Source organism: Heterocephalus glaber, unplaced genomic scaffold (genome assembly GCF_053883595.1).
Source record: "Heterocephalus glaber isolate CG9 unplaced genomic scaffold, H.glaber_assembly_v1.0 deba00001509, whole genome shotgun sequence".
Classification (NCBI taxonomy): Eukaryota; Metazoa; Chordata; class Mammalia; order Rodentia; family Bathyergidae; genus Heterocephalus; species Heterocephalus glaber.
This window is the reverse complement of record NW_028258325.1, coordinates 40,141,284-40,161,193: the sequence shown is the minus strand read 5'-3', so window position 1 is coordinate 40,161,193 and position 19,910 is coordinate 40,141,284. Positions and strand designations below refer to the sequence as shown.

The 19,910-nt window shown below is 35.3% G+C and overlaps 1 protein-coding gene across 7 annotated transcripts in view; it reads left to right on the top strand.

Annotated features, from left to right (window-relative positions):
* Corin (corin, serine peptidase) overlaps positions 1–19,910 on the top strand; it is a 313,304-nt gene that overhangs the window by 244,328 nt on the left and 49,066 nt on the right. For all 7 annotated transcript variants that reach the window (XM_087187861.1, XM_004849762.3, XM_004849761.3 and 4 more), the window contains 5 exons: positions 147–257; positions 1,684–1,813; positions 17,773–17,889; positions 19,365–19,414; positions 19,552–19,726. In XM_087187861.1, coding sequence (XP_087043987.1) covers positions 147–257; positions 1,684–1,813; positions 17,773–17,889; positions 19,365–19,414; positions 19,552–19,726 — 583 coding nt within the window. The remainder of the gene's footprint in view (positions 1–146; positions 258–1,683; positions 1,814–17,772; positions 17,890–19,364; positions 19,415–19,551; positions 19,727–19,910) is intronic.

Here is a 19,910-nt window from a genome sequence, read left to right as displayed (position 1 = left end):
CTAATACCTGCCTGAAGGGCTCAGTGGCCACATATTTTCTTCCTGCCATGGACCTGCTGGTAAATGAGGGTGTGCATGTTAGCAACAGTCTCATTTACTTCCCCAAAGTTTCAGTCTTCTTACTTCTTGCTTCCCCCTCCCCCCAGCATTTTGCCAAGATGATGAACTGGAATGTGCCAACCATGAGTGTGTATCACGTGACCTGTGGTGTGATGGAGAAGTTGACTGCTCAGACAGCTCCGATGAATGGGACTGTGGTACGCTGCCAGCTCCTGCCAGCTGCTGCACACGCCTGTGCCTGTCAGCCATTTAAGCTAAATGAATCCTAAATTACTTCACCAATTTTACTAACGAAGTTCATCTATTTTGTTTTACTGCTATAAAGCTGATGGTGGTGATGCATGGATGTTATTTCTAAGTCACAGAAAATCCTTCCCTCATGTTACTTCTCTATTTGAAACATCTGTATATATGTATAAAACTTGGGGTTCAGATCTGTGCAATCATATAATTTCTTAAATAGATTTTTGAAAACTTTTTTTAATCACTCAGTTTCAATAACGATCAATGTTCTGTGATTCTTTGATCATTGACACCTCTTGGAATAGGATATTAAGTGGCTGCTCTATCTGGTTTATGCTTTCGCTCCACATAAAAAAGAAACTTCTACCTCCTATCTAGTTCTTTGCTTGGACAGGACTTAATGGCATCTCCCACCCATATTGCCCATAGGCAGTTTGTAATCTTGAGTTACCTGATTAATTCCTTACCCAACTTTCACCATTCTTTTCATTCACTCAGTTCTTTTTTCAGTCTTTTGTATTATTTGGCCAAATCATGATTTTTGTGTGCTGGAAACACAGTATGTTTCATCTGGAAACAGTATTTCTGGGCTCTACTATTTTGGCAAACATTCCTTATGGAGCTTGTTATAATTTAATTTTATACTCCCATCTTTTAGAGTTTGTCAATATGAGTAACTTCCTTTTGAAGAATGTTTTCATGTCTTAGGCAAACCTGTAGTCAAAGCAGCATCTGTTATATTACCTAACAGTCCATAATATTCCCTGATATAAGGATTTATATTGAAATTTCCTCCTAGTTTATTCCCAGGAAGAAGTTTCTCACTTCACATTTCTTTTGTCACATAAGAACTTTTATTCTAGGATGGTAAACTCTCAATTGCAGTGTTTAGTAAATGATCTGTGGCTAATGAAGTACAGAGGCTGCTTTTTTTGTGTGAAATAGGGGAATTAGTGCATGTCCCACATGAACCCTAAGGTAGCATTACTCTCACACAAAATCTCATATGCTTCCTCCAAAGGAAATGCTATAAATGGAGTTGCACCTAGCTCCTTATAATTAATTATGCAAGTCCCTGGCTAAGGTCAAGACAGTGGGCCCTGCCTCTGATAGTATTCCTGCTTAAGGAAAGTCAAGAGCTTCCTATTTTACTAGAATCTACCATTCTTGGAGGACAGAGAACATTTCTAACTCATTTTTTCTTAGTCTACCATCACACTGAGAGCAGTGATCTGCCTCTGGTAGGGACTCACCAGAAGGCTCTTCATCCAAGTAAATAAGAATGAATATATGCAATCTAAGTAAAGAATAAAAAGTTATTATTTGGTTTCATGAGAAGAAATGTTTTTAATTAGGGTTTCCTGCCCTTTTTCCCCTCAGTGACCCTCTCTAAAACTGTGGACTCCTCTTCGCTCCTGAGTGTTCACCGGTCTGCAACAGAACACTACGTGTGTGCAGATGGCTGGCAGGAGACACTGAGTCAGCTGGCCTGCTGGCAGATGGGTTTAGGGTAAGGTCAGTAGTTTGTAGCACTGATGAATTTCTCTGAGGGCCTTGTGAACCTTGGCAGTGTTCTCTTCCTTATGAATGCATAGTGAGTTAGTGTTCTCAAAGAAAGAGGACTCCAAAGCCTGGGAAAGGAATCAGGTAAGAGGACTTCATTTAATTACAGGGACCTGCTGGGAAGAATATGGGCTGAAAACCTAATGTGATGAAGCCTTTAAAAGTAAATGAAGTAATTGTATTTCAAACACTTCTAAAATGAAATACTTTCATTATTTATAAAAGCATTAAGATGGTTTCCTCTGTGGAAACTGAATGGAAAAAATTTCCACCTCGCAATTTCTCCCCAAGAGGGTATTGAAAATTCCCTGTTAAACAATACACATTTTTTAAAAATTCAAGGAAGAGGATTTGAGTTTGCTGGTATTTCTATTTACCATAAATAATATAGGAAATGTAAATCAAGAAATAATTCACCATTTTTGCCTTTTAACAGCATGAAAAGTTGCAATCTAGATTTGTTACAAATTCACAGAAGTAGGTATTTTGAAATTTGGAGACCTTCTCTTTTGTGAGGTTTTCCTTTCTTAGTTCCTTGGAGGATGAAAGCATCAATTTGCAAGGGCCATAGAATAGATATGTAAGTGTGTATGTGTATATGTATATTTATATAAAATATTTAATGTATTAATTAATACATATTTCTTTTTAAAGTGATGTATATGAGATTTTGAATAAATGCAGAAATGAGAGAAATAAAATAGTTAGAATAAAAAAACTAAGCAAATGGCATTCTCTAGGATCCATTGAGCAAACATGGAACTATTTTTACAATAATGAGCCATTTGATCAGGGAGAGCATCACAGCACATTTGTGTCATCCCAGTTTGAAGAATTATGTAATTCCCAACATCTTGAGCCCATTTCTCCCATTCAAAGGCCCATGTCTTTGGAAAATTGAGTAACTGATGCTGATCTATAATAAAAGAACTTTAAACTTTGCCAGTGTGGAAAAATTATATTTGCAAGATCCATTGAATTATACTCCATTTTCACAACTTCCTCATTCTGTCTAAATGAACTGGACATGACTGTAGTCAATGATAAATGAATGTGCTTATTTTGATCTTGGACCAAGAATTGGAGTTACTTTTTAATATGAAAACCTAATTATACAATAGTGCCAGAGACTCCTGCAGTAAGTCTCTAGTCCCCACCTGCCCAGTATGCAATTCAAGGTTGAAGAAAAACTTTAGACAGAGTTAAAGAGAAAATGTGAATGGGACAGCCAATGCTCCTTAGGCAAAAGGCCCTGGTCTGTCTCACCCACTGAATTTTATTATTCATTAATTGGGGTAAAGGTGCAATATCTGCAGTATGTGTAATTTTCATGGAAACTAGTGTAGGCAAGGCTTTAAAGAAAAGAGTCAAAGCATTTTCAAATTGGAAGCAAGATAGACAAAATATGTGGTTGTAATTAGAGCATTGTCCATCAAGCTATGAAGGCACAAATTATGGGAATAGAATTTGTATGCGATTTACTCTGATCTCAGCTACACAAGTTATCTCCTATTAGCCCCACAGCTTCATAGGCCATTACTCTGGTCTCAGCTGTAGCTGTTACTGGGGAGGTCATGTTGACCTGCATGCTACCGTAGTGCTCCTGAGATATTTCTGTGAGTCATGTAGCTTCAGTCAGACTCGCGTCTTAAAGTAAGCCAATTGAGGGATTTAACTCTTTGCAGCCTGCACTGCTTACAGCATGCTTTGAGTATGATCAATATTGCAGGCTCCAGCACAATAATAGAACATAAAGTTTAAAAAAACTTCTACATTTTTGTCATCTGAGAATGTTTCAGGCTTGTAGCAGAGCACATAGAATTCCTACTAAAATTATGTAAGAAAAACCTTCATGTCTCATTTTTTTCTTGAAGTATATAAATTTATTCATTTATTCAGGAAGCATATCTAAAGAATGGTATTGTAATGTAGGGTCCAGAATCAACTAACTTCAAGTGGGTCACTTATCTATTGATATAGTTAAATTTTGGATGTAATTCATCAAGAATTCAGGTCTACACCAAGTGACATTTTTTACTGGGATTCCACTGAAATACTTCCACCATAGAGGCAGTTGATTAAAAAGACCTGCATTTAGGATTTTCAAACCCCAAGTATGCCTCCATGTCTTACAGCACAAATGTTAGTTCTCCATGAAGTGCTTGTTTGAATGAAAAAATTTATTGTTCTTCGTCAAATCTGAAAACTTTTTACTCTCATCTGAGATGAGATATTTTAAAAGTTCACCTCAGCCTGGAAATACAATGGTTATTTGGTTAGACAAAAGTATAAATAAATTCCCGAAATTCTCTTGATGGCATGTTGACTTTCCTACCTACATGGCCAGTATCAAAAACATATGGGCATTTATTTAATCTACTATACAGATCAGAATTTAGACTTCCCTCTAACACTTGCCAAATGCTCAGTTGTGACATCTGGTATTTGAGAACTTAGTCAAAGGGGATGTGACTCTCCATGTCTCTTGGCTCCATTAGTTCTATCTCGATACAGAATGAGATCATCTGGAAACAGTATGTCTGGGCTCTACTATTTTGGCAAACATTCCTTATGGAGCTTGTTATAATTTAATTTTATACTCCCATCTTTTAGAGTTTGTCAATATGAGTAACTTCCTTTTGAAGAATGTTTTCATGTCTTAGGCAAACCTGTAGTCAAAGCAGCATCTGTTATATTACCTAGCAGTCCATAATATTCCCTGATATAAGGATTTACATTGAAATTTCCTCCTAGTTTATTCCCAGGAAGAAATTTCTCACTTCACATTTCTTTTGTCACATAAGAACTTTTATTCTAGGATGGTAAACTCACAGTTGGATCACATTCTCTGCAACAGTAAATCTACAGTACATCCTTTACATATGAGCCATGGAAAAGAAGCTCAAAAACTGATCATGGTTTTTTAAAAAATTGAGATGTAATTTATGTACTATAAGATTCACTCTTTAAAAGCATACAATTCAAGTGTTTTTACTGTATTCACAAAGTTATGCAATCATCAACAGTGTTTAATTCTAAAATATTCTTATTACTCCCAAAAGAAACAAACACCATAATCAACTTCATTTCTTTCTCCATCTCCTAACAGCCATTAATTTACTGTTTGCCTCTGTGAATTTTCCTGTTGTACACATTTCATATAAACAGAATCATACCACATGAGACTTTTGTGTCTGTCTTCTTTCATTTAGCATGTTTTCAGAGTTCATTCATCTTGTAGCACATATTAGTACTTCATCCCTGTTTATGGTTGAATAATTTTCTATATTTTGGTGATCTGTTCATCAGTTGATGGGCAACTGTTTCCTCCCCTTTTTTGGCTATTATTTGTAATGCTGATATAAAAATCATGTACATATTTTTATGTGAAAATGTGTTTTCAATTTTTTGGATGGCATACAAGTAGGACTAGAACTACTGGGGCAATGGTAACTCCATGTTTAATTTTTTGTAGAACTTTTCTAAAGAGGTTGTACCATTTTATACTATCTCTAGCAATGCATGAGAGCAAATATTTCTCTGTATCCTTATCAACACTTATTATTATCCATTTTTTATTATAACCATCTTAGTGGATATGAAGTGCTATTTTCATTGTGATATTGATTTGTAGCTCTCTAATAACTATGTTTAGCATGTTTTCATGTGTTTATTGGCTATTAGTATGTCTTTTGGGGAGAAGTGTCTTTTTTTGTTTTATTATCATCTTTGATTAGTCTATATTTCCATTATTTAATATATGGGCAGTTACAAAGTCCTATTATTTCTCTCTAAATGTTTATTTTGTTCATTTTCTCTTATTTATTTATCATATGCATGTATACTAGTCACCTTTCCTGATGCTGGGACAAAACACCCAACACACACAATTTTTTTTAAAAGAAGATTTAATTTGGCTTATAGTTTTAGAGATTCTAGTCCACAGTTAGCTGGCTCCAAGGTAGGAACGTCATAGCAAAAGGATGAGGTGGAGCCAAATGCTTCTTTCATGGTAGTTGGGAAGCAGAGTATAGGGAGAGGCCATTATTAAGAAATATGCCCTCCAAATGCATCTGCCCAGTGACACACTTCCTCCAACAAGGCCCTGCCTCTTAGTGGCACATTCAGCTAAGAATATCATTGGTTAACCACTGATAAGTGTGGTGACACCATGATCCAATCACCTCTCGTGGAATCTATTAATCCAGTCAAATTGACAATGAGAGTAACTGATACAACATTTTTACTTAGTGCCTATCTACTAGGTACTCTTCTAGATGCCTAGAACACAATAGTGAACAAAAAGATAATGATCTGTGCCTAAAATTGCTTATATTCTATTGAATGCATTAAGAAACTATAATAAACAAGTAAATAATACGGGAATAGAAAGGGGTATGAAAAAGTGAAAAGGGAAAGTAAAGGACAGTAAGGGGTTCCAAAGTTCAGAGTTGAGGTAGATTTTACTTTTAAATAGGATCATCAGGTAAACCTTTGAAAAGGTGATAGTTTGGCAAGGGTGTGAAGTGAGAGATTTTCCAAGTAGTTATGGGAAAAAATATTCAATTCAGGGGGAGCAGTTGTATCCAAAGTACCAAGGAAGAAATATGCTGGGAACGAGAAAGCCAATGAGATTAGAGTAAATGAGTGGGCAGAGTGGTAGGGGCTGATGTTGGAGAGAAAATGGGGTGGGGGTTGCAGATGACAGAAGGCCTTGTGGGCTATTTTAAGAACTTTGGCTTTTACTTTGAGTAAAATGGGGAACTGTTGAAAAGTTTTGAGCAGATGAGTGTCATTGTATGACTGAAAGGGGTCAGTCTGGATGTTGTATTTAGGAAGCCATTGTATTACTCCATACGAGAGATTTTGATGGCTCAAATCACTGTGTTAGCAGAGGACATGGTAATTGTTTGATTCTGAGTGTTTTTTAAAATGAGAGCCAATAGCAATTTCTGACAATTTGGGGGTTGAGTAGGGATTCAGACAAGTAAAGAACCAAGAATGATTTAAAGGTTTCTGGCCTAAGCAACTAGAAATATGGGGTTGCCACTAGTTGAGATGGAAAAGCTACAGATAAAGAAGGTCTGGAGAGAAAGATCAGCTATCTTTGGCCATGTTAAGTCTAAGATCTCTATTATCCCCAAAAGGAGACATTTATAAGGCTAAAGGCTGGGATGTTAGAGTGATCACCTACCTCCTATGTCCTCTCTTGGAGTCATCTGTATTCAGAATACAGTTGATACACACGTTTGTGTGACTGGTGACAACCAACAAAGTGAGTGTAGATAAACAAGACGAGAAATCAAGGTCTGAGCTCTAACACATTAACAGAATGGGAAGAGAGAAGGAGATGGGAAAGGACAGCAGGTAGGAGGGCATGGTGTGTTGAAAACAAGTGTATCTAGTAAGAGGCAATAGTCAATTGTATGGGATGCTGCTAAGAGATCAAGTAATTGCAGACTGAAAACTATTAGACTCAGCAGTTTGCAGGGCAGAGATACAAGCAGATTCACTGGTACAAAAGGGCAAAACCCTGAGAGGGAGAGTGGGAAGAGAGAAATAAAAGTTAACTATAGATATTTTTGAGAGTTTTTCTTCAAAGAGAGTAAGGAAATGTGGACGTTGGCTGAGGGTGACTGTGATGGAGTGGCGTGGGGGATGTTTGATGCTTCCTCTTCTGTGGAAGCACTTACTATTCCATGGCTTATTAATTCGTAATAAGGCTCTGTCTGCTATCATGTTTAATAAATCATTTCTGTCAAAATTTCTCTGTAATTTCGTATTTTTAACTAACAGCTTGGACTGTTCTTTCCAGTTGGTGGATCCATCATAAGCTACTTCATCTTTTTTTCAACTTCGTATTCCTCCACATTCTCCTGTTTCTATGCAAGTTTGTGTTTTATCTGTGGTCCTTGGGTACATTGCCTCTTTCTTCTGCCTCTGTGTTCATATAATCACTTTTTCTCTACTCCCTGTCCAAATCTTTTGGGACCTCACTCGTGCCTCATAGCCACCTCTATGAAGACTTTCTCATCTTCTTGTTCTGCTTTTCCCCTAAACTTGTCATTGTACTTAAAAATCGGTATGATATGAATTCCTTCTTAATTCTGCAATTCTTTATGCCATTTCTCTTGATTTTTATGCTTTATCTTATTTTCCAGAACAAATTATACAAAATAATTATGGCTGGTCCTTTTTATTAGGTGCTAGGGTGTTGCATGTACTTGATATATGTTGTCCTCATTTATCTGCATTATATTTCCATAAGAAAAAGTACATTGTCTGTCACTTGTACTTTTTGCATGAGGAAACTAACACATAGTGATGGCAAGGAATTTTGCTCCGTCACAGAGCTAGAAAATAGGAAGCCAAGGTAGAAATCCAAGCAAGAGCAGGGGGCCTCTTGGGTACCAAGAGTAGGCCCCCTAAGGCACCTAGTTATTCAATAAAGAATAAAAATCTCCTAAGAACCTGATGAGGTGGTCCAGCAGCTTCTTAAACATAAATTCCTTTTAACATTGCTTTACATTGAAGATTTATGGTAAGTCTTCCTATTAGCTTATGATCTTATCATTGTAAAAATTTTAAGTATCTAGATAACAGTTTGGAGGTTGGAGTTGAGGAAAATTCATCATGCAGAATCACAATCCAGGTATTTTTTCACTTTTTGAAAAGTTATTTCTAGTAATAAGTTAGATGCTTGGGATATTCTAAGTAAAAATTCCCTAAAGCAAACTAATGAAGTACTGTTTTCTTTCACAGTGTGTGTGAGGGCTTTTCCGGCAGGCATATGTCTTGTGGATTAGAAATTAATTTCTTACCCATTTCCCTAAGGCTGGCGGTTAAATGGGTGCCTTGGTAGAAGAAAATCATAGAGTCCAAGGTGTAGGTGTATTGTTTCCTGGAGCATTCTATTCTGGGGTAAAGGAAAATAATTTTCTTGAAAAAGTGCTTCATCCTAGAGGAGGAGAAAATGTTGTTTGTTTTTTTTAATTTCTTCCATGAGACTATTGAGTACAACATTTTAATAAACAAAAGCCTGGTGTACCAGTTGTCCTGAGAGTATTTCCATATGGTCACTAATAGAAAACTCTGCCAAAGATTTGGATATCTGTTAGCAAACTGAATCTCAAACTGTGTCAGTTGAGTGAATGAATAATTTATGAAATTAAGCAGAAACTTCTCAGTGGTGCAGAGAAAGTCACTATTATTAACCAGAATGAAACTAGGCAGGCTTTTGAATTAATTAGATTTTTTTCTTTTATATTCCATTTGACTATAAAAAATTCATCCTTAAGAGATTTCTATCAGGACTTACAGAATAAAAAATAACTTCCATAGGGTCTCTAGAAATAAGTACTGTCAAGTCCCAGAGTTTAGCTTTCTTATGCTCACTCTAGTAATATGAAGACTAATTATGAGTAATAAGATTCAGGAACAGGAAAACTCAGTCTTCATAAAGTCTCTAGGAATATCAGATTCCTCAGACAAGGTTTATAAGTTGAGTGATCTATCATGATTTAACCAAAGATGGCAGGAATTATTTCTGCTGGAAATTCTTATATGGTAGCATCCTCCTTTTGGAACTATACTAGGAGACTCCTGGTGTTGACTTAGTTTCTAATCCTGTGTCTTCATGTCATCTTTGACACCAACTATAATCTGGGTTTTACCTCTGTGAAAGGACTGATAGTCAGGAATAATATTCCCTACATGTCAAAGCCATTGGTCTTTTCTTATTATTTTACACATTTGAATAAAATTTCAATTCCATGCTCTGGCTTATAAGATGCTATTTCCTGCTTTCCTCTCTGACTCAGGCTCCTAGCATTCTCAACTTGTCCATCAAATCTAGGCACATTGGCCTTAGTACTGATTTTTAGTCAATTTAAACTCATTCCCATCTTGAAGGATTTGCCCTCACTGTTTCTTTGGCTTAGAATGCAGGTCTTTAGAACTTTTCATGATTACTCCCTCTTGTCATTTATATCTCAGCTTCTATATCACTGACTCAGCGAGGCCTTCCCTGGCTTCCTAACTGAAGCAGCTTTCACCCCCATCAAAGTACTCTATCAAATTTGCTTATTCTATCTTCCTCAAAGCTCTTATTCAGTATCTGAAATGTTTTCTAATTTGCTCATCCCATTAAAATAATCCCCTGTAGAAGGGACTGTGGTACAACACCAATCTCTTGTCTCCATTTTCATTCTGCCTTTTAACTCAATAGCCACATGACTGTGTCACTTATTTAAACTCTGTCATGGTGATAATATTCCTTTTGAGATCCAACTCACTTTATTGCAATATCAGTTTAAAAACTTGCCAGTCAACCCATTTAATAAACTCAAGTCTAATTTCATCCCGATCTTTTACCCTTTTTACATTTTTAAAAACTAACATGCAAATAAAGACACATATAGAATCTTTATTTTGAGTCACAATAATTTTTTGAATTAAAATCTTACAATTAAAGTCACTGTGGCAAGCATATATTGTGTTGCTTTATTACATTCTTACCTTCTCTTTGGTACTACCATCCCTTCCTTTTTGGATACTTGCTTCACTTCCCATTTCATCCTTGGAATATGAATGGAGTGATCATCTTTGTACAACTTTCTCTTCTCAGTCTCAGTGCTCGGCTGAGGGGTAGGTTGCTAATCCAAGTGCTAAAATCACTCACTACCAGGCCACAGTGATTGGTTTTGGGCTACTTAAAATTCTTCAACAAGACTTGTTTTCATTGGATCTAGGAGAAAAGACTTCTTTCTTTTTGGTCACAAAGATGAATGGATGTGAATTTAAAACTAGCCAACCAGTTCCCAGGTGTGTGGAAAAGTCGCTTAAAGACAATAAAATCACTATTTCCTCTGCTCCTATCCTCGACCCTAGGAGGAAGCCAAGATGAGAGAAGAAGGATACTTCCTTCCCTATCACCAGCTATTCCAGAGACCACACATCCCTTTAGTGGTTATTACACTTCTACTTTCTAATACTCAGAAACTACAGCACTATTTATTATAGGTATTATCACATTGATTTTTATTGGTATAATAATATTAAGCCATGTTTTTAAATCAGAAAGTTGGAATCGTTTATCTTGTAGTGGACCCAGAGTCACATGTTGCTTTAAAAGTTTGAACTGAATGAAGGTGACATATATTTAGAGAGCATTTTCTATGTTTCTATAATCCTGAAGAAAAGAAAGGGCAACTGACAAATAAGGCTTATGTTTAAAAAGAAAGTTTCTCTACTAGTTTACAATCTTCTTGAACAAGTGGGATAAAAAACTGGGATTGTAAAAGTGAAACTTGTGATCTCTAGCTCTACATGATGAGTCAAAATAAAGTGAAGACAAATGAGAAGCATTTTCTTTGAAACCAAATTCAAGTTGCCATCCATAAAATATTGAGCCTGTTTCTTATCAGTAACAAACAAAAAAACTGTTCCTAACTGTGTCTTCTGAATTATCAAAAGGAGAAGAGAAATATTTCAAAGATAAATTAGCTAGAAGGAAAGAGAATATATTTGCTCAAAAATACTTTTTGTCACTATACAGCCTTTACTCAGTTTGATATATAAAAATGAATCTTACAATTAAGTGGTATTTTAAATTAAAATGTTCACAATTATTGTTTTATACCTTAAACAAAGTGTTTATTTTAAATAGCACATTTTATTAATTTGATTTTTGAATTGATATTAGAATGATAATATGGAGTTAATAGTTGTATTTTATAAATTTATATTTTATTTCAGTTTATAATTTGTATATTATAAATGGAACAAATATTTAGCTTAATTGATTTTAGTATTGTAAAGAATAAACACTGGAATTTGTTATCACTTTATGTATTAATTATAAATTTTAGGGTAGTTTTTGTCGCTTATGCCTGTAGGTTTTTGCCTAATACAATTATTATATTCCACCTCTGGTATAGACTGAGTTACTGGGAAAATAAACTTATACTTTGTGTTCTGCCTTAAACATTTATATTGATGGGAGTTTTTAAGCTTAGCTGTCTAACTACATAAATGATTTAACAGTGATGTTCATTCATGTTTTGTCTGAAACCTATTAATGCCTTTCTGTCAAAATTTCAGCCCATTCTTTTGTTTGTTAAGTAACTCAACTAGTCTTCATTGTTAATACATCTAGCCATAGGAATGAAACAGGGATAATGATATGACCGAGTTTAAGAAAAGACTTTGAAAAACAGATGCAAAATGTTTAGTGGGAATATTCCAAGTTCTGAATAGGACACTAGAATTGCAACTAATTTATCTTATACTCCACCCAAGGCATTTATATTTCAAGACCAACTGTCAACTGCTGAGGTTGAATATCAAGATGATTTTTCTACAGCAACATACACAATAGGACAGAATTTATCTTTAAACTGAAATGTGTAACATGTTGCTGCTCTCTTGATAAAAAAGGTAAAGAAGGCTTTGGTTTTTGGAAGTTTCTGTTGACCTGCAATTTTAATGTAAGCAGCCCCCATTATAAGCATGGGATACTTGTTACTAAATTACAAGACCTGGTGAAGATGGAAGAAGAGTAGGTGAAATTGTCTAGTGATCTGATTGCTTTCCTAAGCCTTGAAATACTTGATTCTTTTCAAAATTTCAAGCTGTTTCAGATTTGTGGATACGTTCTGTCCTTGTATTTCAGTGAGGAGGAAACTGTACTTTTTAATATGTGTCTTACAGCCACACAATCATCAGAAGAAAATTTGAGGCACCCATTTTCTATTTCCCTGTGTAGTAAATTGTGCCTCGGTATCGACAGGGTGTTGGTTCCAGGACCCCCTCAGATGCCAAAGTCTGCAGATGCTCAAGTCCCTCGATAAAAGGGAATGATAGTATTTGCACATAACCTATCTACGCAATTCTCCTGTGTATTACAAACATCTCTAGGTTACTTATTATATTTACTTATGTGTATGATTGTAAACATTTTTATATTGTATTGTTTGGAGAATAATGACAAGGGGAAAAGGCTGAGCATGTTCAATGTGGACACAAGGAGTTTTGTTTACCTGGAGCCTGGTTTCTACTTCAGCAATGATTTCAAAGTGTGGTACTAGGTCAGCAGATTCAGCATCACCTGTGATCTTGGTAGAGAGGCAGATTTTGAGTCCCTTCTGAGTCCTGATGACTGAAGAAATTGGGAGACAAGCTCAGCAATCTGTGTTGTAACAGGTTCCACAGGTGATTTTATTGAAGGCTGAAGTTTGAAAAACATTGTTCCAAGAAGTCCATGAATTCTATATCTTATCCCAATAGAAATGTTTGTCAAGATAGGAGCATAGATGCACTTTTAACACTCATTAAATTGATTAATAGCACCTACATATACAGACGTATGGTATGTGGGCTTCTGTTTCTACTTTTGTTCTAAGTATTGGATTTGATTGTCTTTAAAATTACCCTCTCAGTTTATGACTCTATGGCTGCTATAGGGATGCTTAGTCTGCATTCCCTATAGACTGTTTTAGGCTACTGTGGCTTTGGTATGTAATAGCTGTAAAATGCTGTTTGCCTTTTGCTCTCTACACTATGAATTTCATTTTTCTTATCCTCTCTTTTTCTTCTGTTTTCTCTCCTCTCCTCAACTCCTCTTCTATTTACAAAAGCTTTGTTTCTATTTTTTCCTTTCCTTCTTTCTTTTCCCCTGCCCCTCTCCCTAGTTCCCCTTCCCCTTTGAAGATTTTTTTTTCCTATTTCACAAATATCTATTATACAGTTTGGTCCTCATTTACACTTTCAGTTTCTCACACCAGAGAAAGAATGCAGTATTTACACATGTGTGTCATTTGTTTCACTTAAAATAAGGTCTCAAGGTGCATCCATTTAGCTATAAATGTCTCTAGTCATCTTTCTTTATGGCTGAGTAGTACTCCATTTTATATTTTTAAAAAAGCACACCTTCTTTATCCAATCACCAGTTGATGGGCATTTGGGCTGTTTCCAAGATTTAGCTATTACAAACTGCACTGCTATAACCATGGATGTATATATATCTCTGTGGTATGATGCTTTTAATTCTTTAGGGAAGATACCAAGAAAGGGAATAGCTGGGTCAAATGGAACCTCTAGTTTAAGTTTTTTGAGAAATCTCCACATTGATTTCGACCAGTCTACAGTCCCACTAACAGTGGAGAAAGGTTCCTTTCTCCCCACATCCCTGCCAGCATTTGTTGATTTCTTGATAGCAGCCATTCTTTCTGGAGTGAGGTAGAATCTCAGCATTGTTTTAATTTGCATCTCTTAAACGACCAGTGATGTTGTACATTTTTTCATATGTTTATTTGCTGTTCTACTTCTTTCTGAAAAATGTCTGTTCATTTCAGATGCCCATTTTTGGATTGGGTCTTTCAATTTGGGGGAGTCTGATTTTTTTGGTTCTTTATGTATTCGAGTTTTAATAATTAAAAAGTACAGACACATTATTGATACATGTTGGCATTACTAGTTGAAAGCAAAATTTGTAATATTAATCAAATATTTAAATTTGGATTTGATAGTTTTATTCTAAAAATTTATTCTAAAATTATCCTTGTACATGTAGACAAAGGTAAATGTTTAGAATTTTAACTGTTGCTATTTTTCTTTAGTCAAAAATTGGAGTCAATCTGCATGTGCATCAATAGTTGATTGGTTAAGTAAATGCATGATCACCCGTATAATGAATCGTTGCAGTATCAAGAGAACATGGCCAGTGCTGTTAATGAGGGGACAATGTAATGTCTACTGTGTAGAGGAGTGGTACTCTGCCATCAGATAATTTGGGTTTAATTTACCAGCTCTGCCATTGATTTGCTGGGTGAGCATGGGCAAGTTTTTTCATCTACAAAATGGGCAATAATAATAAAGTCTATTTCACAAAGTTGAGAGGATTACAACAGATAAAACAAGTTAGTCTTTTAGTATTTGTCACATAAAAATAGGTGACACATGTTATCACATTGACAACACATAAAGCAATATGTACAGACTAAAAAAGTGAGGGTTATGTGTACATGAATTATATAAAAAGTTTGGCAAGTATGCTCAAGTACTACTTACCATAGTTGTTTCTACACTTTCATTGTATAATCTTTGTCATTTTTTCCATGTTCAAGTATTACTTTTACAATTTTCAAAATTATTTTAAGAAAAAAACCCATGTATATGATGAGGTTAATATCCAAAATATACAAAGAAATCAAACAATTTAATAGCAAAAAGCCATATAACCTGAATAGAAATGGACAAAGGACTTAACAGATATTTCCCAAAAGAAAATATAGAAATGGCCAACAGTCATAAAAAAAGTTGCTCAATATTACTAATCATTGGGGAAATGCAAACTAAAATTACAATAAGATATCACAGTATACCTGTTAGAATTATGGCTATCAAAAAGACAAACAAAATAAAAAGCATCAATGAGAATATGGAGAAGGGAAAATGGTTATATATATGTCAGTAAGTATGTTAACTGGAAAACAGTATGGACATTTCTCAAAAAATTAAAAATGAAAGTAGCATGTGATCCAGTAATCCCATTTCTGGGTGTTCACCGAAAGGAAGTGAATTCAAAATCTCAAGGAATTATCTGCACTCCTATGTACATTGTAGCATTATTCAAAATATCCAAGACAGCTGAGGATTTAGCTCAGTGGTTCCACCACTTGCCTTGCAAGCACAAAGACCCAAGTTTGATCCCCGGTACCAAAAAAAAAAAAAAAAAAAAAAGCCAAGATATAGAAATAGTCTATCCATAAAGTGTGTGTTGATGAATGAATGAATAAAGAAAATATGATAAACACAGATACACACTCTAGAATATTATTCAATTTAAAAAAACAACAAGAAATCTTTCTATTTGAGAAAATTTGGTTGAACTTGAAGGACATCATGTTAAGTGAAATCAGCGATACATAGAACAACAAATAATGCATGATCTCATTTACACATAGAATCTAAAAAATGTCAGCTCATAAAAGCAGGCCATTATTGCTAGGGCCTGGGTGAATGGTGCCCATGGAGAATACTGTCAAAGGGTTCAAAGATTTAGTTGTGTGGAATTAATAAGTTCTGGAATTTGACTGTACAGTACAGTTACTGAATAATAGAATTTGCTAAGATTGTTGATCTTAAGTGTTCTCATCATGAATATGGTAATTATTTGAAGCAATGGATGTCTTAATAGTAATGTATTTTATAATTAATAACCATTTCACAGTGTAAACATATACCAAAATATCACATTATACACCTTAAATTAAATATTGTGCAACTGTTACAGTGAAGTTAGAGTTTGAACATATAATTTATAATCAAGTAATTACAGTGTGTTCATTATTGGGGACTCTTGTTTTAAAATTTCGACTTACTATAAGAGTTTTCTTTAGAAGAGTTTCCTTATCTTTTTTAAAAAATAGAAGAATTTGGGGAGATTTTTGTTCCTTTTATTTTGTGTTATGTGATTACTACAATTTTTACATAATCAAGTGAAATGATGACTTTTCTTTCAATGCCACTGAAATCTAACATTTTTTTAATCTATACCCTCGCTTTTTAAAAACCAGCCAATTATTTAAAAAGAAAATCACTAGTCATGTAAAATTGGTGCTGCTAGAACTTCAACATTTCCAGGTTCATTTGGACCTCCCTCAATGATGTTTGACATAATTCTAAGTTGTCATTGATGTATTTCCCCATACTTCCACCAGGGAATGAGTCCATATGTACATCACTTTCCACATTGTCATGTATCCTTGACACACTCAACTTTCATCAGGGAAGCTCACTTTGCCTCCTATTTGAAAAGAAATATAGAGCCTTCCTGATTTGAATTTTGTTTGTTTGGTTTTTTCATTGTTGTTGTTCTTTGGTACTGGGGATCAAACTTGGGACCTTGTGCTTGGGAGGCAGGCAGTGGAACCACTGAGCTAAATCCCTGGCCCCTAATTTGAATTCTTTTGATGTGCTGTTTTCCCTTTCCTCAACTCCAACACTGTGACTGCCCCCTTCTTTTTTATTCCCTTCCAGTTTCATAAGAAGCCCTCCATCTTCCTGTCTAAAACTAATCCCTTTATATTTCTACCCTTGAGAGCACCAGGTGGTTATATTTCATTTAAATTAAAAATATAAAAGGCTTTCTTTTAACGTGGATTGACTAAAGGAAGGGCCAATTATATCATGAAGGTAAATATACAAAAGCCTAAATAGTTGGATATATGAGTTTAAATCTCAATTACAGTGTAACCACACTTATATGGAGCACCTAGAGAAAAGTGTTGGTGGAAATTGAGACTGTAAAGAATAGAAAAATATCGTCTAATAATCATCTTTATTTTTCAGTAATTCATAATTTTGTGCATAAAGATTTCACAATATGTTGAAAAAGATCCACTTACAATTTCATACTGTCTAAATAGATATTAAATGATCATTGATTCTCTTTGTTTTTTTAAGGTATTAAAATGGATTATAAAGAGCAAGAAAAGAGGAAGACAAGAAAAATCAGCTAGATAAATTGTATTTCACTCTTGCTTAAAGTTGCTCTTATTTTTTGGACGTTGAACTCTTACATTGTATACGTTAGAATTCTAGCACCTCATGAAGTTCAAGTACATGTGAGCAGGGAGAATGACTAAAACAGTTGCAACAATTTGGGTTGTTCTTACCTCTGTGTGTACTTTTAATAACTTCCCTATCAAAAAAACACAAAAAAATAACTTCCTCTCCTGCTAATCGTGTTCCTTAGCAAATCTCTCCTAATCTAAAATTTCCCCTTGAAATACTGATTTGTAACTTAATGCTTCTTTTTGAAAGAGCACGAGGGTTAAAGACTGATATTACCCGTTCAGAGATCACTGTACTTTGAATATTTACCTAGTGTTTGCCTTCTATCAGAGAACCATCTGTGACGGAGTCAATACCAGAAGAGGAGGAAATCCAGCAGTGGCTGAGGTTGCGCTCCAACTGGGAGAACGTCAGTGGGACCACTGTACACAAACTGCTGGTACCTGGGTAAGAACTATTCCATAAGAGCTCTGTGAAGTCAAATTGTGCAGCAAGAGTTTATCAGCAGCGCCTTCCTTCTGTTCTTTAACATAAGATAATCCAAATTCCTTACATCAATAAAGAACTGGAATGGCTGTTGGTTTTTACATTTCAACAATGGTTTATTTCATCTTAGTTGACATGGATTTTTTCTTTTGGCTAATTACATCTTTCTTTGATCATAATTACAGAAAATATCATGGTTAGAAGAAGGAGCCTGTCTTCTAATCTTGGAGTTTTTTCATAACCTATTTAAAATAAAGTGTCATTCATGTCTAACTTTCCTATAGATACTACATGGAGTTAGTAGAGGAAATTGAAGTAATTTTAACTAAAAGCTTGGAAAGTCCAAGAACAGAATAGACACAAAATAAAATTATAATCATGTAGGCTTGAAAGTACAAGGTTTCTCCCTCAAAATCATGGCATCATAACCAGATGTGGTGGTGTTCACCTGTCATCTCAGCACTCTGGGGGCTCAGGCAAGAGGATTGTCGAGTTTGAGTCCAGCTAAAAGGAAGTAGAAGGAACATGTTTAGAGGTGAATTTTTTTAATCTGAGAGATTTAAGATTCTGAGCACATCACACTAGTTTTACAAGTCTCAAAGTACTTTTTTCACTTTCAATTACATTGTGAATAACTGTTTCATGGTTGGAAAAAGAATTTAGTGATTAAAATTTAACCAATCTGAATTCTCTTGCACAACCACACTGAGAGATCCTTAAACACAGACCATGTTCTTACCTTCAAAGTTCCCTGAGATTTAAAAAAAAATTCTTCCTTTCCTGAATCACACTCCCTGTAATTTCTATATATTAGTTCCACTCATGCCATCTAGAGTTATATGGAATCAATTTAATTCCTCTTTCCTCTTGCCAACTCCTCATATACCCACAATTTAACCCTGACAGTTTTGGGTAAGATTTTTCTGATCTCAATATTCCATTCCTTTCTCTGTTCTTTAAATTTTTAAAGTAATATTTTGTTTTTCTTAGTCTATTTCTTAATTTTGGGAAGGGGGCATTTCCTTCTCCATAAGCACAACAATTTGACATGCTCTGTCCTTACCAAAGATTCTAAGAAGCAGCCTAATGCCGCACCCTTTTCCTACCTTATGAATCATAGTTTATGGGCAGTCTCATTAGTCAAGATGATGCAGAAGTATTTTTATAATAATTTCTCTTTCTGCAAATATGAAATTATATTATGATGATATTAAATAAACTAAAATAAATAAAAGTACAATATCTCTATATGCCTCCAAAGAGATATCTGACAACAGTTCTGCCTTGGGAAATCCTATAACAAGAATATTTATTTCTCAAAGATTATGACTTCCCCTAACAGTTGCATCTATGTCTTACCTTTCCTCGGCAAAATGTTTGAAGTGAATAAGAAATATGTGACTCGGTGTCATGCCATTTTATGTTTCCAATTCTAGGCAGTCTTGTCCCAGCAGAAATAAGATCTCTCTTCTGTGTACTAAAGAAGGTGAGAAAATTGGTGGGGTAACAGTGGGATAGGAGCTTAATGGAAAATGATCACTTGTATGTGAAGAGCTAAGCATTTGGTTGGGGTGAGCTGGGGTTGTTGGTAATTCACAAGCTGCACCTCCTGCTTCTTGGCAGACTGCGGGCGTCGCCCTGCTGCCCGAATGAACAAGAGGATCCTCGGGGGTCGCACAAGTCGCCCTGGAAGGTGGCCTTGGCAGTGCTCTCTGCAGAGCGAGCCCAGTGGACACATCTGTGGCTGTGTCCTCATTGCCAAGAAGTGGGTTCTGACCGTTGCCCATTGTTTTGAGGGGTAAGCTACACCTTTTCCTTCCTCCTTCCTTCCTTCTTTCTTTTTACTTTCCAAGATCTGATTATTTTGTGACTTGATAATTCTCAGCGGCACAGGTATCTCCTTCCAGTTTTTAATATTTTTCCCCAGTTTTTATATTTTCTTAGTGTATGTTTATGCTACATAGTGATTATATCCATTGTGC